The sequence below is a fragment of the Gopherus flavomarginatus genome, chromosome 20 (assembly GCF_025201925.1).
Source record: "Gopherus flavomarginatus isolate rGopFla2 chromosome 20, rGopFla2.mat.asm, whole genome shotgun sequence".
NCBI classification, from domain to species: domain Eukaryota; kingdom Metazoa; phylum Chordata; order Testudines; family Testudinidae; genus Gopherus; species Gopherus flavomarginatus.
In genome coordinates, this window is record NC_066636.1 from 24,511,878 (window position 1) to 24,532,412 (window position 20,535).

Here is a 20,535-nt window from a genome sequence, read left to right on the forward strand (position 1 = left end):
CCCACTCATGGCCCCGTGCGGTCCGTGGGGGGTGCCCCTTTCAGTGTGACAGCTCTTCTCGGGGGTACACTCTCTCTTGGGGTCAGGCCCCTCCATCTCCTGGAGCCGCACCTCTCTGAGCCTCAGCATGTCTGTCTCTGCTGTGGGCCCCCTCAGGGAATAATGCCCCCCCACTGCCCCAGCCCTGTTCTCTAGCCCGTAGCGACTCTCAGCCAGCATAAAACAGGAGAGTTTATTGAGAGTTGAACCCAGCGCAGGAAATTCTCAGGGCCTCAGCACAGCACATCCCAGTCCCCCTGCATCCAGGGGGGCTCTGCCTGCTCCCCCTCTCCAGCCCCAGCCCCCCTGCTCCCTGCTGGGCCTCCGATATTCCTGGCCCCAACCCTGCCTCTGTCCATTGTCTTCTCTCCAGGCCCCTCTGGCTGGAACCGGCTGGTCAGGTCACTGGGGTCCTCTCCCCACAGTCCATTGTCCTCCCACTGGCCAGAACTGGCTGTGACTCCTGAGCTGCGTCTCCAGGTCTCCAGGTCACCGGTCGCCAGGTCACCAGTCGCTGGGGTCTCCATCCTCCCAGATGGCCGGAGTCCTGAGTTCCCTCTCCCGACCTCTGTAACAACAAACTCCCTCTCCCCTCCCCTCATTAAACCAGTAACACCTGGGGACACTGAGTCCCACCCCCTCTGCACGCAAACCACTGGAAAACATGGAAAAACCTAGAACCCCCCACTTCGTCACAGGGGGTCCCTCCGAACGGGAGGGGAGGGTCCTGAGGGGCACTAGGGTGTTGGCTCCTGGTGACGTGTTTCCCACCCCCCAGGTCCCGACACCAAGCTGATGCAGAACAGCGGGAGGACCAAGTTCAAGAGGACGAGCATCGACCGGCTGATGAACACGCTGGTGCTCTGGGTGCGTGGGTAGGGGAGACACCCCGGACCTGCCCGGCGGGTAGGGGAGATGCCCCTGGTGGGTGGAAGATCTGCCATGTACTGGTTCCGTTACCGTGGAGCAGCAGCGCCCGTCTCGGCTCCAGCGTGTGGCAGCCGGAGCCTCCCCCCCCCCCCCCGCACCCCCATGCACAGCCCCCCGTACCCCCCCCCCACCTGCCCTCCCATCCCTCCCCTCTGGGTGCAGAGGGCAGAGGCTGCCCTCTAGTGGTGCCGAGGTGCCAGGACATGATGTTCCTGGAGGCTTTTAAACCTGGGATGGAATAAAGAACCGCAGAGGCCCCAGCCCCCGAGGGTGCGGCCGGCCCCGATCCCGGGCTGGGGGACGTGGCCCCAGCCCCCGGGGGTGCGGTCGGCCCCGATCCCGGGCTGGGGTATGTGGCCCCAGCCCCCGGGGGTGTGGCCGGCCCCGATCCCGGGCTGAGGGACGTGGCCCCAGCCCCCGGGGGGTGCGGCCGGCCCCGATCCCGGGCTGGGGGACGTGGCCCCAGCCCCCGGGGGGTGCGGCCGGCCCCGATCCCGGGCTGGGGGACGTGGCCCCAGCCCCCGGGGGTGTGGCCGGCCCCGATCCCGGGCTGGGGGACGTGGCCCCAGCCCCCGGGGGTGTGGCCGGCCCCGATTGGAACGGGGGAGCAGTGCCAGTCTCGCTATGTACTCTGACCCCTGCCCTCCCTCTGGCAGATCTTCGGGTTCCTGGTGTGCATGGGGGTAATCCTGGCCATCGGCAATGCCATCTGGGAGCACGAGGTGGGAGCCTGCTTCCAGATCTATCTGCCCTGGGACACAGCGGTGGACAGTGCCTTCTTCTCCGGCTTCCTCTCCTTCTGGTCCTACATCATCATCCTCAACACTGTGGTGCCCATTTCGCTCTACGTCAGGTAGGCAGCGCCTGGGGCCCGGGGCTGGGGGCTGCTGCCAGGCTCCTGCGTGGCGCTTCCCTGGGGCAGGGGACACAGTCACTTGGGGGTCAGAAGCCCAGGCCCGGTGGGGCAGCATGGGAAGGTTGGGGAGGTGGGCGCATGGGAGATACGGGTAGAAGCCCAAGGAAAAGGGCCTGTGATTGGGGGTCTCAGGGAAAGAGGGTGCATGGAGGGGAATCCAGGGAGTGTGGGGTGGTGGAGATGGGGGGAGGGATAAGAGTCCAGTGGAGAGGGGGGCCCTGGCTGTGTTTGAAAGGGGTGCCCAGGGAGTGGGTACCAGGCTGTTGGGGGGGAGGTGTGGGGAGGGGTTACCAGGCTCTGTTTGAGGGAGATGCCTGGGGACGGGGTACCTGGCTATGTGTGTGGCGGTGTTGGGGAGGGGGTACTGGGCTCTGTGTGTGTGTGAGAGCACTCGGGGAGTTAGTACCTGTCTGTGTTGGGGGGCAGGTGCTGGGCTGTGTTTGTGAGGGAGGGTGTTGGGGAGGGAGTACCTGGCTGTATGTGGAGATGCCAGGAAGGGTGGTGCTGGGCTGTGTCAGGGGGGTGCCAGGGACAGGGTGTCTGGCTGTGGGGGGTGCTGGGGATGGGCAGTGCCGGGCTGTGTGTGTTGGGGGGGTGCTGGCGGTGTGCTGGCTGTGTGTGTGGGGGCGGTGCTGGGGAGGGGCTTCTGGGATGTATGTGGAGGTGCTGGGGAAGGGTGGTGCTGGGCTGTGTGTGGAGGGGGGTGCCTGGGACAGGGTGTCTGACTGTGGGGGGGGGGCCCGGGAGGGGGTGTCCGTGGAGGAGGTACCAGGCTTTGTGGGGGGTGCTGGGGAAGGACGGTGCTGGGCTGTGTGTGTATGGGGGAGGATGCCCGGGGAGGGGGTGCCGGGCTGTGTGAGGGGTGCCTGGGACAGGGTGTCTGGCTGTGTGGGGGTGCTGGGGAAGGGCGGTGCTGGGCTGTGTGTGTGTGAGCGGGGTGTGCTGGGGAGGGTGTGCTGGGGAAGGGGATCCTGGGATGTATGTGGAGGTGCTGGGGAAGGGCGGTGGTGGGCTGTGTGTGTGTGAGGGGGTGCTGGGGAGGGGGTGCTGGGCTGTGTGTGTGTGAGCGGGGTGTGCTGGGGAGGGTGTGCTGGGGAAGGGGATCCCGGGATGTATGTGGAGGTGCTGGGGAAGGGCGGTGGTGGGCTGTGTGTGTGTGAGGGGGTGCCAGGGAGGGGGTTCCAGGCTGTGTCTGGGGTGTCTGGGACAGGGTGTCCGGCTGTGTGGGGGTGCCAGGGAGGGAGTGCCCGGAGAGAAGGTAACAGGCTTTGTGGGGGGTGCTGAGGAAGGGCGGGGCTGGGCTGTGTGTAGGGGGGTGCCCAGGGAGGGGGTACCAGGATTTGTGGGGCGTGCTGGGGAAGGACGGGGCTGGGCTGTGTGTGTGGGGGGGGGTGCCGGGGAGGGGGTGCCCAGGGAGGGGGTACCAGGCTTTGTGGGGGGTGCCGGGGAAGGACGGTGCTGGGCTGTGTGTGTGTGGGGGGGTGCCAAGGATGGGATGCCCGGGGAGGGGGTACCAGGCTTTGTGGGGGGTGCCGGGGAGGGGGTGCTGGGCTGTGTGTGTGTGAGGGGGGTATGCTGGGGAGGGGGATTCCAGGATGTATGTGGAGGTGCTGGGGAAGGGTGGTGCTGGGCTCTGTGTGTGTGGGGGGGGTGCCGGGGAGGAGGTGCCCAGGGAGGGGGTACCAGGCTTTGTGGGGTTGGCAAGGAAGGACGGTGCTGGGCTATGTGTGTGTGTGTGTGTGGGGGGGGGTGCCGGGGATGGGGTGCCCAGGGAGGGGGTACCAGGCTTTGTGGGGGGTGCCGGGGAAGGGTGGTGCTGGACTGTGGGGGGGTGTGTGCCGGGGAGGGGGTACCAGGCTTTGTGGGGGGTGCCAGGGAGGGGGTGCCCAGGGAGGGGGTACCAGGCTTTGTGGGGGGTGCCAGGGAAGGGCGGTGCTGGACTGTGTGTGTGTGTGGGGTGCCGGGGAGGGGGTACCAGGCTTTGTGGGGGGTGCCGGGGAAGGACGGTGCTGGGCTGTGTGTGTGTGGGGGGGGTGCCGGGGAGTGGGTGCCCAGGGAGGGAGTACCAGGCTTTGTGGGGGGTGCCGGGGAAGGGTGGTGCTGGACTGTGGGGGGGTGTGTGCCGGGGAGGGGGTACCAGGCTTTGTGGGGGGTGCCAGGGAGGGGGTGCCCAGGGAGGGGGTACCAGGCTTTGTGGGGGGTGCCAGGGAAGGGTGGTGCTGGACTGTGTGTGTGTGTGGGGTGCCGGGGAGGGGGTACCAGGCTTTGTGGGGGGTGCCGGGGAAGGACGGTGCTGGGCTGTGTGTGTGTGGGGGGGGTGCCGGGGAGTGGGTGCCCAGGGAGGGGGTACCAGGCTTTGTGCGGGGTGCTGGGGAAGGACGGTGCTGGGCTGTGTGTGGAGGGGGGCGGGTGCCGGGGAGGGGGTACCAGGCTTTGTGGGGGGTGCCAGGGAAGGGCGGTGCTGGACTGTATGTGTGTGTGGGGGTGCCGGGGAGGGGGTACCAGGCTTTGTGGGGGGTGCCAGGAAATGACGGCGTTGGGCTCTGTGTGTGGGGGGGGTGCCGGCGAGGGGGTACCAGGCTTTGTGGGGGGTGCCGGGAAACGACGGTGCTGCTGCTCTCTGGTGGAGGACCAAGTCGGCGTCTCCGAGGCACAGAGCCGCCCGTGCCATCCTGCCTCCAGGCCTGGCTGCCGCGCGGCTCTGTCTGACCCAGCTGCCGGTGCCCATCTCACCCTGCCCCACCACCCCTTCTCTCTCTCTTTTAATTTCTCTCTCTTTTCGTTCCCCAGCATGGTTCTGTCCCCTTAGCCCCGAGGTAAGAACCGGTCACGCCCGCCCCGCCCCTGAGCCTAGCTCCTCCATTTCCTGCTGGGGGGCGGTCAGGGGGATGGGGGCACCTCTAGTCCATGGCTCTAGCGCCAGGCCTTGTGCAGGATTCCTGGGGGGTCAGCTGAAGAGCCCCTCACTCCCACGCGAACTCCCCCTTCATCTGAGCCCCTCGGCTGCAGCGCTTCTCCTGCCGGCCGGCACGCGCCTGTGTTGGTCAGTAGGAGCGGTGGGGCCCTGGCAACCAATTTAGGAGGCAATAGCGCAGTCCAAAAAGTGGGCACTGGGCCGGGGAGCCAGGACTCCTGGGTTCTCTCCCTGGCTCTGGGAGGGGTGTGGGGCCTAGTGGTTAGAGCGGGGCTGGGAGCCAGGACTCCTAGGTTCTCTCCCTGGCTCGGGGAGGGGAGGGGATTGCAGTGGTTAGTGCAGGGGGCTGGGAGCCAGGACTCCTGGGTTCTTTCCCTGGCTCTGGGAGGGGTGTGGGGCCTAGTGGTTAGTGCAGGGGGCTGGGAGCCAGGACTCCTGGGTTCTCTCCCTGGCTCTGGGAGGGGTGTGGGGCCTAGTGGTTAGAGCGGGGCTGGGAGCCAGGACTCCTGGGTTCTCTCCCTGGCTCTGGGAGGGGAGAGGATTGCAGTGGTTAGTGCAGGGGGCTGGGAGCCAGGACTCCTGGGTTCTCTCCCTGGCTCGGGGAGGGGAGGGGATTGCAGTGGTTAGTGCAGGGGGCTGGGAGCCAGGACTCCTGGGTTCTCTCCCCGGCTCTGCTCCAGCTCCGTGTGATGGTAGGGTAAGTGCTGACGCTGTGATGGAAGTGCCGGGGGTGCTGTGGGGTTCATGGCTGGCAGCAGCGAGTTGCTCCCCTGGGGGGTGCTCCCCGCCCAGCCGTGCTGAGCCCTGTGTCCCCTCCCTCCCCGTGTGCAGCGTGGAAGTGATCCGCCTCGGCCACAGCTACTTCATCAACTGGGACAAGAAGATGTACTGCGCGCAGCGGCAGACGCCGGCCGAGGCCCGCACCACCACGCTCAACGAGGAGCTGGGCCAGGTCGAGTACATCTTCTCCGACAAGACCGGCACCCTCACCCAGAACATCATGATCTTCAGCAAGTGCTCCATCAACGGGCGCAGCTACGGTGAGCCGGGCCGGGGGCCTGGGGAGAGGGAGAGGATGTCTTCCCCCGGCCCTGGTGGGGGCTCTCCCCATCCTCTGCTCCCTGGGGCACTTACTGTGGGTGCACCCCAGCTCCCTGGGTGCTGGGACACCCCTCCTGCGAGGGCCGACCTAGCCTCGATGTGCGGATGCCAGGCAGCAGCTCCACGGGGGACCAGCCACTCTGACTGCTGCATCCCGGGGGGCTGCTGCCAAAGGAGCTACCCCCCACCCATGTCCATCTGTTCTCGGTCTGTGGCCGCTGGGGGGTGAGCGGGTGGAGCTGGGTGGGACAGGGGCAGCTGCTCGTTCCACTGGGCGGCTCTGTCCTGGGGAGAGCGCGGCTCCTGTGAGGTGGGGTTCCCAGCATGCCCGCCCCGCGGTGCTGTGCTGCCAGGTGTCCCCACGTTAACCCTTTGCCCTCTGCGTTTGCAGGTGATGTGCTGGACGTGCTTGGGCACAAGGCGGAGCTGGGGGAGGTATGAGCTGCCCCATCCCGGGGTGGGAGGTGACTGAGATGGAGTGGGGAGTCCCAGGGAGATGGGCTCTGTTGGGGGGTGGGGCGCAGGGGGTGGTCTGTGCATTTCAAGGGGGGGCCCTGCCCTCCAAGCCTCTCCGTGTTGGGCGGGGGACAGGCTTTGGGGTGCCCTTGGCCATGGCTGGGGTTAGACGGGGGCGTAACTCTCTCCCCATCCCTAGAGGACGGATCCGGTCGACTTTTCCTTCAACCCTCTGGCCGACCCGCGGTTCCGGTTCTGGGACGCCAGCCTGCTGCAGGCCGTGCAGCTGGGCAACCCCCATGTGCACGAGTTCTTCCGCCTGCTCTCGCTCTGCCACACCGTCATGTCCGAGGAGAGGAACGAAGGTGGGTGGCCTCTCGGGGGGCTTGGGCTGTCCCCTGGGGGTGCAGGGGAGCTCGGCCCGTCTCCCATGGGGGGTGTTGGTGGTGGAGGCCCAGTGCTGACCCCCCCCACCCCCGCTGTGCCCCCTCAGGGGAGCTGTACTACAAGGCGCAGTCCCCGGACGAGGGGGCGCTGGTCACGGCCGCCAGGAACTTCAGCTTCGTCTTCCGCTCACGCACGCCCAAGACCATCACGGTGCAGGAGCTGGGCCGGGCCGTCACCTACCAGCTGCTGGCCATCCTGGACTTCAACAACGTCCGCAAGCGCATGTCGGTCATCGGTGAGCCGGGCCGGGGGATCCTGTGAACAGTGGGGTGGAGGGCGGCAGGGGCCTGTGGGGCCCGGCAGTGTCTGTGCCTGGGGGGCGCAGGGGGCTCGGCCGCAGGCACTGGGAGCCAGGGGTTGTGGAGGGGACCTTCAGCTCCCCAGGATTTGCCAGCCTGAGGCTGCTGGCCCTCAGGCTCCTGCTGCCCCGTGGGTTGGGGGTCCAGCCTCTGAGTGTGGTGGGCCCCATGCAGTGAGCAGGGTGGGGCTGGAGAACACGGCGGCCTTGGGGCAGTGCAGGATCACCAACCTCTGCCCCCCGCAGAGACGTCCCCCTCTCACCCCCTCAGCTCTGGGGGCCTGACCTTGGCAGTCTGCCCACGGAGGGAGGGCACGTTGACCCGGCTGGGCCCAGCCAGTGCTGGGCTTGGGGGTCGTTCCCCTTGGGGCACCGCGGTCTCTGGCCGCTCTGGTCCCTGCATGTCCCAGCAGTTCCTTCCTTCCCGCCAGTGCGCAGCCCCGAGGGCCGGATCCGTCTGTACTGCAAAGGGGCCGACACCATCCTCCTGGAGCGGCTGCACCCGGCCCACCACGAGCTGCTGAATGTAACCACCGACCATCTGAATGTGAGTGGGGGTCCCGGGCGCTGGCTGCAGCTGGCCCTCTGGGGGCCCTGATCCCTTGGGGGCTGGGTGGATCACAGGGCAGCTGCCAATCGAACCGGAGTCCTGGGTGCTGCTGTGGGGCATTGCCCTGGAACTCCACTGCCAGACTCTGCCCCCCTCAGGGCTGCCTGGGGAGCTGACGTGCCCGCTGGCTGGGGGGCCCCCAGGGATTGGCCTGGGCCCCCACAGGGCTGGCTGGGGAGCTGACGTGCCCGTTGGCTGGGGGGACCCCAGGGATTGGCCTGGGCTCTGCAGGGCTGGCTATGGAGCTAATGCGGCCACTGTCCCACAGGGCTGGCTGGGGGGCCCTCAGGGACTGGCCTGGGCCCCGCAGGGCTGGCTGGGGAGCTGACGCGCCCGCTGGCTGGGGGTCCCCAGGGATTGGCCTGGGCCCCAAAAGGGCTGGCTGGGGAGCTGACGTGCCCGCTGCCCTGCAGGAGTACGCCGGCGAGGGGCTGCGGACGCTGGTGCTGGCCTACAAGGACCTGGAGGACGGGTACTATGAGGAGTGGGCCGATCAGCTGCTGCGAGCCAGCACAGCCTCCGAGGGCCGCGAGGACCGCCTGGCCCGGCTGTACGAGGAGGTGGAGCGGGACATGACGGTAGGTGGGCTCAGAGCGCCGCCTGAGGGGCAGGTCGGGGCCATGGCGCGAGGTGGTGCCCCAGAATCACTGCTGTGTCTGCTTTCTCTGCCCAGCTGCTGGGGGCCACCGCCATTGAGGACAAACTGCAGCAGGGGGTCCCCGAAACCATCGCCATCCTGACGCTGGCCAACATCAAGATCTGGGTGCTGACTGGGGACAAGCAAGGTGAGGCTGGCCCTGCGCGGGGGGCTGGGTGGAGAGGAGCTGTTCTGGGCTGGCACAGCTGGTGTCGCTGCTCGCCAGGCTCAGGCAGAGAACCCAGCCCCTCTGGGCTTGGGGGGCAGGACCCCCCATCGATATCTGATGGCCAGCGGTGCCAGGAATCCTCCTGCAAGGCACCATGAGGATCAAAGCCCGGGTGCCCCCAGGGTCACGAGGGGAGGGGTGATCAAGTCTGGGGTGAGGCAGGGGGGAGTGGGCTGGGGGAGTTGATCCCCTCCAGTTTGTGGGGGGCTCCCCAGGGGGCTCGAGGGGCAGCGATTGGGCACAAGCTCAGCCCGCATCTCCCCTCCCCAGAGACGGCCGTGAACATCGGCTACTCCTGCAAGATGCTGACGGACGACATGACGGAGGTGTTCATCGTGACAGGCCACACTGTGCTGGAGGTGCGGGAGGAGCTCAGGTGAGGGCTCGGGGGGGCCTGGGGCAGGGGTGCTGGGGGGAGTAGGGAGGATGCCCCATCCCGGTCCCTGTGCTGCTGACGGGAGCCTGGCTGAGCCTTCTCCTCTCCCCCAGGAAAGCCCGGGAGAAGATGATGGACTCGTCGCGTTCCATGGGCAACGGCTTCTCCTGCCAGGAGAAACTCGCCTCTTCCATGTCGGCGTCCCGGCTCACCTCGGTGCTGGAGGCCATTGCGGGCGAGTACGCCCTGGTCATCAACGGGCACAGCCTGGTAAGGGGTGCGGCGGGGAGGGGAGCAGTGTTACCAAGGGCAAACTCCCCTCTCCCCCTCCGGGGCCCCTCAGTCCTGACTCACAGCTGCGGCTCCCCCCTACCCTACCCCCAACTCTGCCGGTGCTACCTGTCCCGACCGGTAACCCCCTGCCATTCCCTCCCTCGGCGCTCCCTTGCTGTCCCTGATTGCTCCCAACTCCGGGTGTCCCTGCTGGGCTCAGGTGCACAGGTCTCCAGGGCACTTCTCTGCCGCTCACCCGTCCGTGCCCCTCCCCACAGGCCCACGCGCTGGAGGCCGACATGGAGCTGGAGTTCCTGGAGACGGCCTGCGCCTGCAAGGCCGTGATCTGCTGCCGCGTCACCCCGCTGCAGAAGGCCCAGGTGGTGGAGCTGGTGAAGAAGTACAAGAAGGCCGTGACGCTGGCCATCGGGGACGGTGCCAACGACGTCAGCATGATCAAGAGTGAGCGCGGGGGGGGCTCCGCCTGCGGGGCCGGAGCCGGGGTCAGGGCTGGGTGCGGAGGGGAGGGGAGGGGCTCTGCCTGCAGGGCGAGCAGGGGAGGGGAGGGGCTCTGCCTGCAGGGCGGGGTCAGGGAGGGGAGGGGAGAGGAGAGGAGGGGAGGGGCTCTGTCTGCAGGGCGGGGTCAGGGCGGGGAGGGGAGAGGAGGGGAGGGGCTCTGCCTGCAGGGCGGGGTCAGGGCGGGGAGGGGAGAGGAGGGGAAGGGCTCTGCCTGCAGGGCGAGGAGGGGAGAGGAGGGGAGGGGCTCTGCCTGCAGGGTGGGGTCAGGGCGGAGAGGGGAGGGGCTCTGCCTGCAGGGCGGGGTCAGGGAGGGGAGAGGAGGGGAGGAGCTCTGCCTGCAGGGCGAGCAGGGGAGGGGCTCTGCCTGTGGGGCGGGGTCAGGGCTGGTCAGGGCTGGATGCGGAGGGGAGGGGCTCTGCCTGCAGGGTGGGGTCAGGGCATGGAGGGGAGGGGCTCTGCCTGTGGGGCGGGGTCGGGGACGGGAGAGGAGGGGAGGGGCTCTGCCTGCAGGGCGAGCAGGGGAGGGGCTCTGCCTGTGGGGCGGGGTCAGGGCTGGTCAGGGCTGGATGCGGAGGGGAGGGGCTCTGCCTGCAGGGCGGCGTCAGGGTGAGGAGGGGAGGGGCTCTGCCTGTGGGGCGGGGTCGGGGAGGGGAGAGGAGGGGAGGGGCTCTGCCTGCAGGGCGGGGTCAGGGCAAGGAGGGGAGGGGCTCTGCCTGCAGGGTGGGGTCAGGGAGAGGAGGGGAGGGGCTCTGCATGCAGGGCGAGCAGGGGAGGGGCTCTGCCTGTGGGGCGGGGTCAGGGCTGGATGCGGAGGGGAGGGGCTCTGCCTGCAGGGCGGGGTCAGGGCGAGGAGGGGAGGGGCTCTGCCTGTGGGGCGGGGTCAGGGCGGGGAGGGGAGAGGAGGGGAGGGGCTCTGCCTGTGGGGCGGGGTCAGGGCAAGGAGGGGAGGGGCTCTGCCTGCAGGGCGGGGTCAGGGCGAGGAGGGGAGGGGCTCTGCATGCAGGGCGGGGTCAGGGCAGGGAGGGGAGAGGAGGGGAGGGGCTCTGCCTGTGGGGCGGGGTCAGGGCTGGTCAGGGCTGGATGCGCAGGGGAGGGGCTCTGCCTGCAGGGCGGGGTCAGGGCGGGGAGAGGAGGGGAGGGGCTCTGCCTGTGGGGCGGGGTCAGGGCTGGTCAGGGCTGGATGCGCAGGGGAGGGGCTCTGCCTGCAGGGCGGGGTCAGGGCGGGGAGAGGAGGGGAGGGGCTCTGCCTGTGGGGCGGGGTCAGGGCTGGTCAGGGCTGGATGCGCAGGGGAGGGGCTCTGCCTGCAGGGCGGGGTCAGGGCGAGGAGGGGAGGGGCTCTGCATGCAGGGTGGGGTCAGGGCAGGGAGGGGAGAGGAGGGGAGGGGCTCTGCCTGCAGGGCGGGGTCAGGGTGGGGAGGGGAGGGGCTCTGCCTGTGGGGCGGGGTCAGGGCTGGATGCGGAGGGGAGGGGCTCTGCCTGCAGGGCGGGGACGGGAGAGGAGGGGAGGGGCTCTGCCTGCAGGGTAGGGGCTCTGCCTGTGGGGCAGGGTCAGGGCTGGTCAGGGCTGGATGCGGAGGGGAGGGGCTCTGCCTGTGGGGCGGGGTCAGGGCGGGGAGAGGAGGGGAGGGGCTCTGCCTGCAGGGCGGGGTCAGGGCATGGAGGGGAGGGGCTCTGCCTGTGGTGCGGGGTCAGGGAGAGGAGGGGAGGGGCTCTGCCTGCAGGGCGGGGTCAGGGAGGGGAGAGGAGGGGAGGAGCTCTGCCTGCAGGGCGAGCAGGGGAGGGGCTCTGCCTGTGGGGCGGGGTCAGGGCTGGATGCGGAGGGGAGGGGCTCTGTCTGCAGGGCGGGGTCAGGGCATGGAGGGGAGGGGCTCTGCCTGCAGGGCGGGGTCAGGGAGGGGAGAGGAGGAGAGGAGCTCTGCCTGCAGGGCGAGCAGGGGAGGGGCTCTGCTTGTGGGGCGGGGTCAGGGCTGGATGCGGAGGGGAGGGGCTCTGTCTGCAGGGCGGGGTCAGGGCGGGGAGGGGAGGGGAGGGGAAGGGCTCTGCCTGCAGGGCGGGGAGGGGAGAGGAGGGGAGGGGCTCTGCCTGCAGGGCGGGGTCAGGGCGGGGAGGGGAGGGGAGGGGAGGGGCTCTGCCTGCAGGGCGGGGTCAGGGTGGGGAGGGGATGGGATGGGAGGGGCTCCGCCTGTGGGGCGGGATCAGGCTCAGGGGAGGGGAGGGGAGGGGCTCTGCCTGTGGGTGCGGGGTCAGGACGAGGAGAGGGAAGGAGAAGGGAGGAGAGGGTCTCTGCCTGTGGGGCGGGGTCAGGGTTAGGGGAGGGAAGGGGAGTGGCTCTGCAGGCTGGGTGAGGAGGGGCTCTGCCTGTGGGGCGGGGTCAGGGCGAGGGGAGGGAAGGGGAGGGGCTCCGCCTGTGGGGCGGGATCAGGGTTAGGGGAGGGGAGGGGAGGGGCTCTGCAGGCTGGGCAAGGAGGGGCTCTGCCTGCGGGGTTGGGGTCAGGGCTGTGCGGGGAGGGGAGAGTCTCCGCCTGTGGCACAGGTCCAGGCCCCGGCGGAGAGGGCAGCGCCGTTCTCCCACTGCAGGGCGTTATGCGGGGCTGCTCTGAGTTCCCTGCTGACCTACACGTCTCTTCCCCCCACAGCTGCCCACATCGGCGTGGGCATCAGCGGGCAGGAGGGCATCCAGGCCGTGCTGGCCTCCGACTATTCCTTCTCCCAGTTCAAGTTCCTGCAGCGCCTCCTGCTGGTGCACGGCCGCTGGTCCTACCTGCGCATGTGCAAATTCCTCTGCTACTTCTTCTACAAGAACTTTGCCTTCACCATGGTCCATTTCTGGTTCGGGTTCTTCTGCGGCTTCTCGGCCCAGGTGTGGTGCCCGGCTGCTGGGCCCTGGACAGGGTTCCCCGAGGCCATGGGTCTTCCCTTTGGACTATGCCTGCTGGATTTGGACCCAGCCAGGATCAGGGCCCTGCTGTGCCGGGTGCTGCGTGGACACGGGGAGGGACGGGCCCTGCCCTGCAGGGTGATGATGGGGGAGGACGGCGATGGGGCCTCGAGCGCCCAGCCTGTTGTGGGGCAGCAGCTGGCGCTGAACCTGGGCGAAAGCTCCAACTGCTGCAGCGCGACGGGGGCTCAGAGTGTAGAGCTGGCATCCGGGCGCAGCCCAGCGCCAGCCTGCAATGGCTGCATCCTCCCTGCCTTGCTGGAAGAGGTTGCAGGATGCCCAAGCAGGGCAGGCTGGTGCTTTTGGACTGGGAGGCCGCAGGTGAGCTCCCTTCTGGCCACCCTGCTGGTTCATCATCGCGGGTAGAGAGAACCAGGCTGGTCATTGGATCCTTCAGCACTTGGGGATGGCCGGAGGGGAGCACAGAGCTGGGGGGAGCGAGTCGATGGGGGAGCGCGTGTGTCTCCGAGGCAGGAAAGCGAGTTGCTCGTCCGTTCCCGCGTGCAGGGGAGCAGGAGTATTTTCCCCGCCCCTCGCCCTAACCCCCCCCATCTCTCGACAGACGGTCTATGACCAATACTTCATCACTCTGTACAACATCGTCTACACCTCGCTGCCCGTGCTCGCCATGGGGGTGTTCGACCAGGTACGTCTCCCTCGATCGGTGGGGCTGGGGGAGGGGCAGGGTGAAGATCTGCTCCTGCTGGGCTGAGGCGGGGGGGCTCAGGCTGTCTCCTATGCTCATGGAGCCTCATGGCCTGCGATCGCAGCAGGGAGCCCCCATCCTGCAGGTGGGGAGACAGGGAATTCGGGGGGTGCCGCTTGGAAGGGCCGCAGCAGCTGAGGCGGGCTCAAGGCTCCCCCATCTCTGGGTCCCTGGGCACTGCGGGCCCTAACCCAGCTGGGTGGGGTCAGGACGAGTTTCCCTCCCCCCATGGGGTCAGGGCCCCCTCCTCAGGGGCAAGAGGTGGGCTTGGTCCATGGCCTGTCCAGCCCTCAGCTTCCCTGCAGGGGCGGCTCTTGGGGGGGGCCCAGGCTCAGCCCTGCCATGTCCCCGCCCCCCAGGACGTGACGGAGCAGCGCAGCATGGAGTACCCCAAGCTCTACGAGCCGGGCCAGCTCAACCTGCTCTTCAACAAGCGGGAGTTCTTCATCTGCATCGCCCAGGGCATCTACACCTCCGTCCTCATGTTCTTCATCCCCTACGGCGTCTTCGCCGACGCCACCCGCGACGATGGCGCCCAGCTGGCCGACTACCAGTCCTTTGCTGTCACCGTGGCAACCTCCCTGGTGATCGTGGTCAGCGTGCAGGTGGGCTGCCCCCATTTGGCTCTGCCTCCGTGGCCTTTCGGGTCCCCTCCAGCCTGACGTTTCTCTCGCACCCCGTACGGGGTCAGTTAGCCCAGGAAGCAGAGGAGCCTGGATCTAAGCTGTTGAACGGCTGCTGTGCCCCCCCCCGCCCCCCCAGAGGTGGCTGCATCTCGGTGCTGGGCGGAGTGCATGGTGAAGGGCAGTGGGCCTGTGTGACGCTCGGGACCAAGGGCACTGCCCCGGGGCTGCCCATCGGCTCTCCCTGCCTGGCTCAGCATCCTGTCTGCTCTGCCTCCTGAGCTCTCTCCTCTTCCCTCAGATTGGGCTGGACACGGGGTTCTGGACAGCCATCAACCACTTCTTCATCTGGGGCAGCCTGGCTGTGTACTTCGCCATCCTCTTTGCCATGCACAGCAATGGCCTCTTCCAGATCTTCCCCAACCAGTTCCGCTTCGTGGGTGAGTCCAAGCAGCTGCATTCACCTGAGGGGCTGGTGCCGCAGGCAGAGAGTAGGCAAGACCGAGGTGTCCCTGAGGTCCCCACAATGCCAGGGGCTGACTGCACGAGACGTGCCCCGGTGACCACGCTCTACACGGCAAAGGAAGGGGAACCCCGCCCCAAGGTGCCTGCCAGTCTGACCTGGGGGGGGGATTCACTCCTGACCCCACCAGGGGGGTCCCCAAGGCAGACGAGGGCAGGTTTCTAGTGGGTTAGTGAGGTGCCCCTTCCCCATCCCAACTGGTGCCCTCTGAACTCTGCTGCTCTCCCAGCACCACGCCTGATTCCCGGGGACGGGGGAGACCCCAGTGACAGCTTCATTTCTCTTCTGACTCCTGCTGTGGGAGGAGGGGGAGTGGGGCAGGCCGCTCCCGCCTGCCTGGCTCTCAGGTCTCTCCCCCTCCTGCTGCCCAGGTAATGCCCAGAACACGCTGGCCCAGCCCACAGTCTGGCTCACCATCACCCTTACCACCGTGGTCTGCATCATGCCAGTCGTGGCCTTCCGATTCCTCAAGCTGGACCTGAAGCCCGAGCTATCGGACACGGTGAGCACATGCAGCCGAGCCGGGGCCCTCGCGCGTCCCCCAGTGCGGAGCGGGCCCCCTCCTCGGCCTTCAGACCTCCCTCACCCCCAGCGCCCCATGCTTGGCTGAGGGCAAGTGGGCTGCCCCGCAGTGCCCCCTCTGACCAGAGCCAGGAAAGGCCTTGCTGTGGACCATGGGGGCTGGATCCATCTCCACTCGGCCAGGGCTGTGGGGGGGAGTTGTCTGTCCCGAGTGATCTCATGGTGGGGCAGGGGCCGGTTCCACCTCCCCCCAGGCTACTGCCCCCTCACTGGAACGTCTCCATGGCTTTGGCCCCTGCCCCCGTCTCTGCAGGAGCCGCCCGGGGAGGGGAGGACTGGGGGGTGTCTCGGGCAGGCTACCACGTCTCTTCCTGGCCCCCGTTCACCCTGGCTGGGCCTTTCCCCTGCAGTTTCACGGAGGGCGGGTTGTGGGGTCTTCGGCCGGGCTTCTCACTGTGCCCCCCCCCCAGGTGCGCTACACCCAGCTGGTGCGGAAGAAGCAGCGAGCGCAGCACCGCTGCATGCGGCGGGTGGGGCGTGCCGGCTCGCGGCGCTCCGGCTACGCCTTCTCCCACCAGGAAGGCTTCGGCGAGCTCATCATGTCGGGCAAGAACATGCGACTCAGCTCCCTGGCGCTCTCCAGCTTCGCCGCCCGCTCCAGCTCCAGCTGGATCGAGACCCTGCGCAAGAAGAAGGGTGGAGACAGCACCGCCAGCAGCCCCAGCGGGGGGGCCGACAAGCCGCTCAAGGTGTGAGGCTGGGGGGCTCCGATTCTCACTGCCGCTAGGGGCTGGCCTGCCTGGCAGCTCCCCGGCTGTTCCCACGCGGGCCCTGCTGGCTGCTGCAGGTGCTGCTGTGGCAAGGGGTTGGGGCGCCCCGGGAGGCTCCCCAGGTGCTGAGGTTTGGAGGCGGAGTCTGGACCACAGCCAACCGTGTAACCAAAAAACCCCCATCCAGACGGCCCAGCGGCCCGGCACGGCACCCCCGTCCGGAGCCCGGGCACAGAGAGCGCCGGCAGCGTCGTATATCGGGACATCCACCTGCCCGGAGTGTACAGCGAGCCTGAGTCACGCGCGAATGTAACATGCTGGAGACACGGGGAGGGCCTGGCAGGGGGCGCTGGGCTTGGCAGCGCGTCCACCCCACCCCCGCCACCACGTGTCTTTTTTATATCTATAAAATGAGAAAAGCAGCAGCAAACGGAGCCCCCATGTTTACAAAGTGACTCTTCTCTGTCCCCGCTGGCACTGGCTGCTCCTGGAGAGGAGCCGGCTGAGCAGAGAGGGGCACAGACGCTCTCCCCACGCAGGCAGCGTCAGTCCCAGGGCTGCGTGGGCGCCCCAGCATGGGCTTGGCCTCCTGCAGCAGGGCAGGGGTGGGGTGGGGGGAGCCTGGGCTGGGAGAGGGATGCCCTGGCACGGAGGAGTTACTGGCCCTGCCCTCTCCTCTGCCGCGGCTGGTTTCTACACATGGTGAAACCGTATGTGGCCGGGCAGAGACCCGAGCCCTGGGTGCTGCGTCCAGTCAGTGCCTGCCCTGGGCTGGAGGCTGTGGCCCCTGGAGCCAGGGCCAGAGCTGGGGAGCAAACGGGGCCCTAGGGAGCTGTTACAGACCAGAGCAAAGTCGTGGTGCAGAGGTCACCTGAGTGGGGCTCCTCGGGGTCCTGGCTGCAGGGGCAGCCCTGAGGTTCTCCCAGCTTGGGGGAGGGAGGGCGCAGCCACCGGGCTCTTGGCTGGTACTTCTCCCCCCGCACCCTCCAGCTGGTGGAGCTTGGCTCTGGCCTCATGTGACCTCTGCCCAGGTCCTGGGACCAGCCCAGCCGATGGATTCAAAAGGGGAACCACCACCCCCCCAACTCCTTTCTTTGCTGCGTGCCAGAGGCTTAGGCAAGGGGCCAGGTCCTGGGGTCAACATTGTTGACGGGCTGATTGTGATTCATTCCCTGCACCAGGGAGCCTTTCACAATCATCTGGGTGTTATGGGCCCTGTTTCCCTTCCCCTCTGTGCTGGGAATACGGGGTGAGTGTGTGTATGTGTGTGTCCTGAGCCACCTTCCTTGGGGCGCCCCAGCCATCCATCTCCCGTCCACGCTTCCCTGGGGAAGCGTCCAGCCTGCTGGCCGCCCCCTCATGCAGCACTGGCAGGTGCATGGCCCTTCTCTTGCACACGTATTTGTAGCTTACCTCCGCACGCTTCTTGTGATGCATTCCTCGTGTCCTTTGCACAGCCCCTCCCCCCGGTACCACCCTCTGGCACGCACGCTGCCCACGCATGGCTCACTGCTGTAGTGCCCCAGCTGCTGCCGATCCCGATAGCTTGGGGGCCCTCGGAGGTTGAGTTGCTTGATGTTGCAGGATGTCAGAGACCCTGGGCTGTGGCCAGGCTGGGAAAGATCCCGGGGGCCCTAGGGTGGGGATCAGCTAAGGGGCCAGCCCCAGTGAGGTGGGATCCAGCTGGAGGCAGAGGGATGAAAAAGCCCCCTGGGGAGGGGGCACAATGGGCCCAGGCCAGTCTTGTGCAGGGGATGCCTTCTGATCCACCCTCCTCCCTCCCCTTGATCTCTGTCTGTGCTGGTTGCCAAATACGATGTGGGGGGAGACCCAGTGTTCACCCCCCCCATCTCATTCTGCCTTTGAAGGTGAGGGGCCTTGCAAGCCAGGGACAGGTTCGGGTGGGGGGGGTGTCACTGCACCCCAAGGGTTACAGCTCCTGGGGTGACCACAGAGCTCTGCCCACGTGCTTAGAATGGGGGAGGGGGGTCTGGGTGCCAGGACTCTTGGGTTCTATTCCCAGCTCTGTGATGGGCTCTGTGCCTCAGTTTCCCTCCCCTCTGTGCTGGAGTCCCCAGAAGGGACTGGGCTCTGGAAGGTTGAAGTAACCTCAGGCATTGCTGTGGTTGTGTTAAGCCCTTCTGGGAAGGGGCGAGGGCTGAAGCAGCCTGGCTGGGGGAGGGGCATGGCCCCCGGAGTCTGACTTTTATACCAAAGAGGAACTGTCTGTTTGAGAGCTGGCTGGGCGCTAGTGTGCTAGAGTATCTATTTTTGGTTCTTTCTGTTTGTTCGGGGGAGGGGAGGGGAGGTGGCGTTGGGCCGGGCCCGAGGAGCAGTCCGTATAATTTATTACACATTTCTATACTTACAGAATTGTATCATTTTATGGGTATAAAGAGAGGGAAAAAATAGCCTTTTATAAAAACGTCTCTTTCTGAGATCGTCTCACGTAGCCTCTGTTTTCTGAGCGTGAAAGGGGAGGGGGCCGGGGCCATGCCTGTGTCTGAGGGCTGCTGCTTGCCCCCGACTCCTCGAGCCGTGCCACCAGGCCACTCATCACATCCACGGCCCTGGGTGCTCTGCAGATACAGGACCAGGTTCTCCCAATGCTCATTTGTTGTGTCTCCGTGTAAGGCCGGCCCCTGCACGCATGCCTGGCTCTGCAGTGCAAACTCCCCTCTGGCAGCTGGCAAGCTGAATTCTGTGGTATGTGGGGAAAATGCCAAATTGTGTGTGTGTTTTGCTCACACACACAAAGTGGGGCCCTGAGTGAGGGTCAGTTCACACCTTGTGGAGCTGCTGCTTTAGGCTCTCTGTAAACTCAGGCAGGCATCAGTTACACTGGTATTTTCAAGGGTGTCATGGCATCTGCACGGCGTAGAACCAGCTTATGTTTTGTGATGCTGGGGCGAGGGCTTGAGTCTGTGTGTATGGAATCCAAGGGCCTGTTGGTGTCAGGAGCAAGGGGGGTGGAGCCCCCCATTAGCCCAGCTCAGGTTTCTGTTCTCCAGAAACAGCCCAAGGCAGGATCGTACTCTCTGTTCTGCAGCCAGGACCTGAGCTGGAGAGCGTGACGCCCCCAGAGTCAGGTGGGGGAGTCCGTGGCAGATCCGGATACCTATGGGGCTCAGCCTGGGGTGTTTACCCATCAGCTCCCTTGTGGGGCAGGCTCTGGATTTTAACTCTGTGTTACTGGGGGAATCTGTGAGCTCAGTTCTAGCCCCCAAACTTCAGGGTTTGTTTAAAGAGCAAAAGTTCCCCTAAACCTGAGCCCTTCATGGCCCAGGAGAATCCCCCGTCCGCTTGCTCAGAGCTGCCCCATTCGAGCCCCAGCTGCCTTTCAGGTCAGCTTTGCACCCCCTTCTCTTGAGACGCAGGCGAGCACCCCCCACCCCCACCCCCACCCCCCCAGCTGCATGGGCAGCGCTTTTCCTGCCTGGCGTGTGGAGGTCAGGATTTCATGCATTTATTTTAAATTCCAAATTCTTCTTGCTTTGCGGGTGCAGAGAAACGGTGCTGCCTTGGGTAGGTGCAGGAGAAGTGGAGAGCATCCCCCCCACCCCTGCAGGGGCTGAGCCAGTCGCATCCACCAGCAGGGCAAGTTCCCATGACCATTGTTTAGCCTGAACTGGCCCAAGGGACTGGGCCTAACTTCTAAACACCCTGGGCCAGTGCTCTGCTGCTGTAACGCCCCTGTGATGCAGCATGGCTGCTTTACACCTGCTGAGGAGTCGGCCCATGAGCTCGAGGGATCCCGCCTGCATTGGGGGCGCGAGGGGCTGGGCAGGGCCAGGCACAGAGCCGTGACTCCGGGCCTTGGCTGGTTCTTGCTAACGTGCTCAGGGTCTCACTGAAGGCCGTGGGGGGCGGGGGGGGGGAACTGCCACTCACATTCAGCTGTCAGGGCCCTTGGGGGGGGTGCAGGTCACTGGCAGGATTATTGGGGTGTCCCACCCTCATTTCCAGGGCCTCATGCTCTCTGGCACAAGCTAGTCTAGGCTCCTGTGCTACCTGGTCCTGGTTGGGGGGTGGGTTTAGGGTGGGGCTGGGCCCCTGGGATATACAGCCGCTGTGATGGTCTCTTCTTGGACTCTGTCCTGTAACATGCACCCTGCACCCAGGCTGCTGGCGCAGGGCCCCATTGGGCTCTCCTGCCTGCCGCTGGAAATCAGGAGGGATCTGGGGCAGAGTGTTACCCCTCCCAGGGAGCGGGGCAGGAACTCCGCCCCAATCCAGAGGGGGTTAACAGGCCACAGCTGGGGCATGTTGGGATAGGAGGGGGGGCTCACCTTGAACTGGGGACAGGCTAGGCCTCTGCCTGCGTTAATGTCCCCTGGTGCTGTCACTGATTAACGAGGCTGGTACACAAACAGCTGCCCCCTCCCAGCCCTGAACGTACCCACAACAGGGGCATAAGCTGGTCTCCCTGGTGCCAAGGGCTGCTCTGGCCCCAGCAAGCACTGACCCATGCCCCCACCCCCCGTCAGCGATACCAGTGCTGTACTGGGGTAGGGGAGCAGTGTACCAAGGCCACACAGGGCAGAGCAATGGGATCCCCACCGTCACACACAGCCCCCCCTTTCAGGGGGCATCTGAGCCAAACTCTTTTGAGCAGGCCCTAGGAGAGGGGGCTGCCTATTACCCCTCCTGCCCCCAGGCCCATAGAACCCAGGAGTCCTGGCTCCCAGCCTTCTCTCTTCTAACCAC

At 66.8% G+C, this 20,535-nt stretch overlaps 1 protein-coding gene across 5 annotated transcripts in view; it reads left to right on the forward strand.

The window, feature by feature from the left end:
- The window catches only part of ATP8B2 (ATPase phospholipid transporting 8B2), a 31,000-nt gene extending 12,734 nt beyond the window's left edge, over window positions 1-18,266 (forward strand). For 3 of the 5 annotated variants that reach the window (XM_050930788.1, XM_050930786.1, XM_050930787.1), the window contains exons 11-28: window positions 818-906; window positions 1,626-1,822; window positions 5,631-5,839; window positions 6,292-6,335; window positions 6,556-6,721; window positions 6,850-7,038; window positions 7,533-7,648; window positions 8,125-8,289; window positions 8,385-8,496; window positions 8,848-8,953; window positions 9,067-9,223; window positions 9,505-9,688; window positions 12,383-12,606; window positions 13,247-13,330; window positions 13,750-13,995; window positions 14,315-14,453; window positions 14,908-15,038; window positions 15,529-18,266. In XM_050930788.1, the coding sequence (XP_050786745.1) occupies window positions 818-906; window positions 1,626-1,822; window positions 5,631-5,839; window positions 6,292-6,335; window positions 6,556-6,721; window positions 6,850-7,038; window positions 7,533-7,648; window positions 8,125-8,289; window positions 8,385-8,496; window positions 8,848-8,953; window positions 9,067-9,223; window positions 9,505-9,688; window positions 12,383-12,606; window positions 13,247-13,330; window positions 13,750-13,995; window positions 14,315-14,453; window positions 14,908-15,038; window positions 15,529-15,813 (2,843 nt within the window). In that variant the 3' untranslated portion in view covers window positions 15,814-18,266. Of the gene's footprint in view, window positions 1-817; window positions 907-1,625; window positions 1,823-4,675; window positions 4,702-5,630; window positions 5,840-6,291; window positions 6,336-6,555; window positions 6,722-6,849; window positions 7,039-7,532; window positions 7,649-8,124; window positions 8,290-8,384; window positions 8,497-8,847; window positions 8,954-9,066; window positions 9,224-9,504; window positions 9,689-12,382; window positions 12,607-13,246; window positions 13,331-13,749; window positions 13,996-14,314; window positions 14,454-14,907; window positions 15,039-15,528 lie in introns of those variants that run through there. The other 2 variants (XR_007770610.1, XM_050930789.1) reach the window with 2 other exon arrangements.
- Window positions 18,267-20,535: the final 2,269 nt, after the last annotated feature.